This window comes from Fonticula alba (genome assembly GCF_000388065.1).
Source record: "Fonticula alba strain ATCC 38817 unplaced genomic scaffold supercont2.10, whole genome shotgun sequence".
In the NCBI taxonomy this organism is placed as follows: Eukaryota; order Rotosphaerida; family Fonticulaceae; genus Fonticula; species Fonticula alba.
Window position 1 is genome coordinate 602634 of NW_009242980.1, and position 6322 is coordinate 608955.

General features: G+C 74.3%; 2 protein-coding genes across 2 annotated transcripts in view; both read left to right on the forward strand.

Annotated features, from left to right (window-relative positions):
- Positions 1-67, forward strand: part of H696_05415 (hypothetical protein) — a gene marked incomplete at its 3' end in the record, with an annotated part of 10139 nt that extends 10072 nt beyond the window's left edge. Inside the window, exon 4 of the mRNA XM_009499248.1 lies at positions 24-67. Coding sequence (XP_009497523.1) covers positions 24-67 — 44 coding nt within the window. The remainder of the gene's footprint in view (positions 1-23) is intronic.
- A 2506-nt stretch (positions 68-2573) lies between these two features.
- The window catches only part of H696_05416 (hypothetical protein), a gene marked incomplete at both ends in the record, with an annotated part of 7834 nt that continues 4085 nt past the window's right edge, over positions 2574-6322 (forward strand). Inside the window, 2 exons of the mRNA XM_009499249.1 lie at positions 2574-3906; positions 4191-6318. Coding sequence (XP_009497524.1) covers positions 2574-3906; positions 4191-6318 — 3461 coding nt within the window. The remainder of the gene's footprint in view (positions 3907-4190; positions 6319-6322) is intronic.

Genomic DNA, 6322 nt, shown 5'->3' on the forward strand with positions numbered 1-6322 from the left:
CTGGGCACCTCGCGGAACCTGAGCGCCGACCGGTCGTCGGTCCTCATCAGCACCATGCCCGAGCTGAATGCCATGACCGTGCGGTACGCGGCGCCGGAGGTGATCGGCGCCTTCCAGCGGGGCGTGGCCCTGGACCGGGCGGCCTTCCTGCCGGCGGACATCTTCAGCGCGGCGGTCATGCTGCTGGAGTGCCTCACGCGCGCGGTCCCCTGGCCGGACCTGGACATGCAGGGCATCCTGGCCGCCGTGCAGTCGGGCTCCCGTCCAGACAGCGGAGCCCTCCCCACGAGCGGTGCCTTTTCCAATGCCGGTGATTTGGTGGCCGCCGCCTGGCAGGCTGACGCTGGCCGGCGGCCGCTTGCCGCGTCCTTCCGCCAGCAGTGCGCCATGCTCTTTGTGGCGGCTGGCGGTCTCCTTTCGCCATCGCCCTGAGGTTGCCCAGCTCGCCTCTCCAATAAACCCCTTCCCCACCCTCGCTTTGCAGAATGCACAATGTGTGCGCGCTCGCACACGGGATGCATCATGTCCTGCCGGCCGCCAGCCACACACGCGCGACATGCGCATGTCGCCGGGGGTGTGTCAGGCTCCCCCAGCGGCGGAGGGTCGCCCTGCGGGCCGTTCTGGAGCTCCATCTCTCGAGCACATGATCCTGCCGCATGACCGTCTCGGATTAGGGTTTCTCCCGGGGCCAGGCAGGGTGCGTTCTGGAATCGCTGTGCAGGGAGCCCGCCGCCGCCATGGAGCAACTCCCGCGCTCCGCCATTTTGTCGGGTGTTTCTTCTCCTCATGTCGGCTGGCGTCAGGTGCATGGAACGAGAGTGCCTGGGACCATGGGGGGTGGGTGGCATAGGTACGCGCGCGCGCGTGCCGGCTAGGCACCGGGACCCGCCCGCGGAGGGGCGTTGCCTGGCGCCCGGCCGAGCACGAGCACCGTGTGCCGCCGTGGGCCATCCCCCCCCCGGGCCACATGCCACAGGCCGGCCTGCTGGTGGTGCCCCTGCTGCTGGCGGACCCGAGCTCGAGGTGTCTCGTCATGGGCGGGCCTCTCGCCGGGGGGGTGCCAGGAGCCCAGCAGGCTGGAGCTGAGCCCCAGCCGCGGGCGCTGCCTGTGGGCTCCGGGGCCGCGGGCTCCGGCGGGGGGCCCGGCTCTTCGTGTGTCACTCCTGGAGCAGCAGCAGCAGCAGCAGCAGCAGCAGCAGCAGCAGCAGCAGCAGCAGCAGCAGCAGCAGCAGCAGCAGCAGCAGCAGCAGCAGCAGCAGCAGCAACAGCAGCGGGGACCTGCCACTCGCCAGGCCCCCGGTGGGGCTTGGCCATGCTGGCCGCGTGCCCGTGCCGGGCGCCGGTGCTCCCCGGTCGCCACCGGCCTACCGAGCCGGGATCGTCCGGCGGGGACCGGGCGCCGGCGCCGGCACTCCCGGGCGGACGCGGGCCCCGGTCTCGCACGGGGCAGGACCGCGGCCTGGCCTGGCCGGCAGCCCGGATGGCGTGGTCTTGTGGCAGGGCCCGCGGTGCGGTGCGGTGCGGTGCGGTGCGCTGGGGCAATGGCCGCGCCGGGCATGGGCCGACGCATGCCCTCGGCAGGCCGAGGCCATCCTTCGGGTGTGGGGCCTTCGGCGCGGGGCGCGCCCGGGCCACGCAAAGTACGCAGCCCCCTTCGGTCGGCCCGCCAGAGGGCGTGGCGTCGGGCCCCGCGCGGGCCTCAGGCGTCGCACCGCCGAGCGGCCCCCGCGCCCGCCGGTGGATGCGGCCCCCCTTGGCCGGTCCGCGGTGTGCGGTCCGGCGCTTGCCCACATGCCTCCTCGAGCCGGGGGGCACCGCCACGCCTGCCCCCACCGAGCGGCTGGTCCTGGCCGGTGTCCTTGCCGAGGGCACCGCCGGCCTGTGGCCGAGGCCCGAGCGGGAATTGGCGCCCGGGCCGGGGCCGCCTTTCGACGCGGGCGCCCCCCGGCGGCGACCGACTTTTCCCCTGGCCCAGCCCACTGGGCGGCATGCTGCCCGGGGTGGGTCTTTGCGTCCGGAGGCGCCGGCCGACCCGGGGTCTCGCCATCCCCCCTGCCGACCGGGCACCTCCGCCGTTTGTCGCCGAGGGGCCTGCCCCCCCGGGGGGGGGGGGGGGGGCCATGGGCTTCGGCCCGGCTCCGGGCCCGATCGCCGCCCCCAGGCAGACCCCCGCAAGGGGGGCAGGCGCCCCCGGCAGTGCGCCCGCCTTATTGCCGGCCGCCGGGGGCCCCCTCGCGCCTGCCTGGTACCGGCCGGCGCGCGGCGCGGACGCCCTGGTGCTGCCAACGAATGTGCCCCTGCCGGCCCCAGCCCCCGGCCCGGGCACAACGCCGGGCGGGCTCCCGCAGGGGGACCACGGCCCGTGCGCCCGCGGCCCGAGGCCACCCGCCGGCGGGCTCGGGACCCCACAGTCAAAGGGGCCGCCATTGCCCCGGCATTCGCCGCCCCCCTGGCACCATGGTTCCGGCAGCCCCTCGCCACCCACCCGCCCACCCCTCGTTCTCACACGCACACGCGCACTGCACCCGGAGGCCCCCTCCACGCGCCTCGCCCGCACCCGGCCGCGCGCACCGATGCCCGTGCTGGCGGCGCTGCTGGTGGCCCTGCTGGCCCTGCTGCCCTGGCCGGGGGCCGGCGCCAGCCCGGCCTTCGGGCCGAATGTATACCTCCACGCGGCGGCGCACCCGCTGCACCTGAGCCCCAACTCGCGGACCGTCAGCCACACCGCCCCCGGGGAGCCGTCGCAGGTGAGCGTCCGCTCGGCGGCGACGCTCATCACGCACCTGCGCCAGGTGGACCCGCTGCACCCGGTGGCCGAGGTCCGGTGGGGGTCCTTCCTGCAGGACATCGGCCTCCGGTACCACAGCAGCCCGCGGCGCGGCAACCCCGACACCCTGCCGATCATGTACCTGCCGCAGGAGGGCCCCGGCCTGAAGCCGGTCCTGGTCGAGTACAGCCCCCTGTGGGTGGCCCTCTTCGACCAGAGCACCGAGCACCCCTTCCCCCAGGCGGACTCCCGGCTGCTGGCCGGGATCGCGGTGGCCGCCAGCCAGGCCCTCCTGCTCGGGGTGGCCGGCCCGTCGGCCGGGCCGCACGATGTCTTCCTGGCCAGGCTGTCGGCCGGCGGGCTGGAGGTGCTGCCGGTGCACTTGATCGAGCCGCTGCTCGGGTCGGTGGTGCTGGCGGCCCCGGGGCCCGGGCCGACCTTCTTCCTGGCCTCCGGCACGTGTGTCATGCTCCTGCGGCACGACATGCCGGAGGCCGTGGCCATCAGCCAAATGCACATGTCGGGCCTGGTGTCCCAGATGCTGGCCTCGCGGATTGTCTCCTCGGCCGATGACTGCCCGGCATCCAGCGACCTGGTCCTGATGGAGGATGAGGCCCGGCTGGTGCTGCTGACCTGCTTCCTGACCGACAAGCAGCGGATCCTGCAGCTGGGCCTGCCGCCGGGCGCGTCGGGCCAGGGCCGGCTGCTCGGGCCCCCGGCCCGGGCCATGCACGACGCCTTCCCCCGGATCTTCTATGTCGATGCCCCCTCGGCCCCGGGGCCCGGCGCATCGGGCACCCTCTGGCAGGGGGACATCGATGCCCTGGTGGGGGTCACCTGGCGCCGGGTGGTGCCGCCGCGCAGCGTGCCGGACTTCGAGCGGCTGGACCTGCTCCGCCTCCGGACGTCGGGCACCGGCCCCGGCCGGTGGACCCTGGCGGCGGCAAATGTGGCGCTCTTCGACTCGCAGGCCTTCGGCTGCCATGCCGACCCGAGCATCGTGTGCGATGGGGATGGTATGGACAGCGGGCAGCCACGCGGCTGGGCCTGCGCCCCGGGCCAGGCCGAGTCGCCTTTCGTCTCGCCGGACCAGCTGTGTGCCGGCTGCCGCGAGGGGTTCTACCTGGATCGACCGGTCGGTGCGTCGGGCGCGCCCGCCCTCCTCTTGCCCCTGGCCCCGGCCTGCGGGATTCCCCGCCGGATTTCCCGCCAGATTCCCTGACGGCTCTCCCTCCGCTCTGCCCCGCTCTGTCCCGCTCTGTCCCGCCCTGCCCCGCCCTGTCCCGCTCCGTCCCATCACGTCCCGCTCGGTTCCGCTCTATCCCGCTCTATCCCGCTCTGTCCCGCCATGTCCCGCCATGTCCCGCCATGTCCCGCCATGTCCCGCCATGTCCCGACCTGCCCCGCCCCGCCGGACACCCAGGCGAGCCGCCCTTCGCCGACAGCCGCCACACGTGCCGGCCATGCCGGCAGGCCGACTGCCGGGTATGCAATGCACAGCACTGCCTCATGTGCGCCGAGGGCCTGCTCCTGGAGCCCAGCGGCCCCGATGGCCAAACCGCATGCGTGGCCTCCTGCTCGAGTGGCTTCACCCAGGGCACCAATGCCTGCCACCCGGTGGATGACATCCTGCCGCCGGTGTTCCTCTCGCAGCCGGCGGCGGAGCAGCTGCCCGGCCTGCCGGCCGGGGCCCAGGTCACCGGGATCGGGGAAACCCGGCTGACCCTGGACCCGGGCTCCCAGCTGCCCCGGCTGACGTCCCCCCCGGCCAGGCTGCCCCCCCTCGGCCAGGGGGTCCTGCTGTTTACCAGCACCCACGAAAGCCTGCTGCTGCCGGGCCAGCACATCGGCAACCCGTACAAGCCGGCCCTGCGGCCGATGCACCTCCTCCGGGACCCGCTCCCGCACGCGGTCACCGCCATGATCGAGGTGGGCCCCTTCTGGCATGAGGGCATGCTGCTCGCGGGCCAGGTCCTGTGCAACGCGGGCGGCACCATCAGCGAGGTGTGGCTCGAGTGCACCCCCCCGGCCGGGGAGCCGCTCTCCTGCCTTGTGCCCGGGCCGGCATCGGCGAAGGCCCTCAACACCGACCGGTGTCGGGACCTCCGCCGGCTGGACGCCCAGCATGTGGCCATCAGCCTCGACGGGGCATCGGTGATGCTGCTCCGCGCGGCGCCGGAGCTCCGACGCTTTGAGGTCACCTGGCACAGCGCCAATGCCATGGTCCTGCTGCCGGGCATGGCGGCCGGCCGGTCGAGCATCCCCGGCCCGGCCGGCGACTGGATGATCCTGGCCCTGGGCCAGGACCGGACCTCGGCCATCCTCCGCGCCATGGACCACACCGACTCGCGCGTGGACATGTACTCCGGCCGGCTGCTGGCCAATTACCGGTGGAATACCGAGGTCTTCCCGGTGCTGCTGCCCTGCGGCGGGGCCCGGGCCCCGGAGCTCTTCCTGGCCCAGACCCTGGACTACCATTGGCATGTCCTCCACCTGCCGGGGGACATGCTGCCATCCGGCCGGTCGGCCAACCTGCTGGCCACCCGGCTGGACCTCGGCCGGATCCCCTACGACCTGGGGCCCGGCCTGGCGGAGGCCCGGTTCCAGGCCCTGCCCCTGGAGGCCACCGGCCCGGAGTACCCGAGCGCCCTGCTGATGATGACGGGCCATGTGCTCGGGGTGTCGCTGCTCCGGTGCACCGGCGGCCCGGCCGGCCCGTGCACCCTGCTGCCGGCCATCTTCCGTCTGCTGCCGGAGCACCTGCGCCTGGCGCCCGGCGACCAGCTCTGGCAGCAGGCCGTGGCCCGGGCCTCCGGCCGGGACTCGCTGCACGACGACCCGGGCACCGCCATGGCCATGGTCTTCCTGTCGCCGACGGCGGGCCTGGTGGAGTTTTCCCTGGCCGGCAACTGCCTCCACGGCACGTATGGCCTGGAGTGCCGGGCCTGCGACCCGGTGTGCCTCGGCTGCTATGACTCCGGCCCGCACAGCTGCACCATGTGCCGGGCGCGCATGCCCGAGGCGCCGGACGTCTGCCTGTCGGCCTGCCCGGCGGGCCTGCACCGCGACTCCAGCAGCATGTGCGGCTGCCACTCCAGCTGCCAAGCGTGCGGCTTCCAGCCCGAGCACGGGGCCTACCTGTGCTCCCGCTGCCGGGCCGGCTTCGCCCGGGACCCGGGCCAGCCGGCCTCCGACCGGTGCCACCCCTGCCACGAGTCCTGTGCCGCATGCGTGGTCCCCGGGGACATGGGGGCCTGCACCAGCTGCCCGGCCGGGCGGTGGCTTTTTTACGGGACCTGCGGCCTGGCCTGCCCGGAAGGCACCTGGCCGGATCCCGCCTCGCGGCAGTGTGTCCCCTGCCCGGCCAATTGCCAGGCGTGCAGCCAGGACAACTCGTGTGCCGCCTGTCGGCAGGGCTTCTTCCGGCACTCCGATGCGGGCCTGTGCCAGGCGTGCCATCCATCGTGCGCCGCCTGCGACAATGCCACCAGCTGCGCCGCCTGCCGGCCGGGGCTGGTCTTCCTGGCCACCGATGCCGGGCAGGCCTCCCTGTGC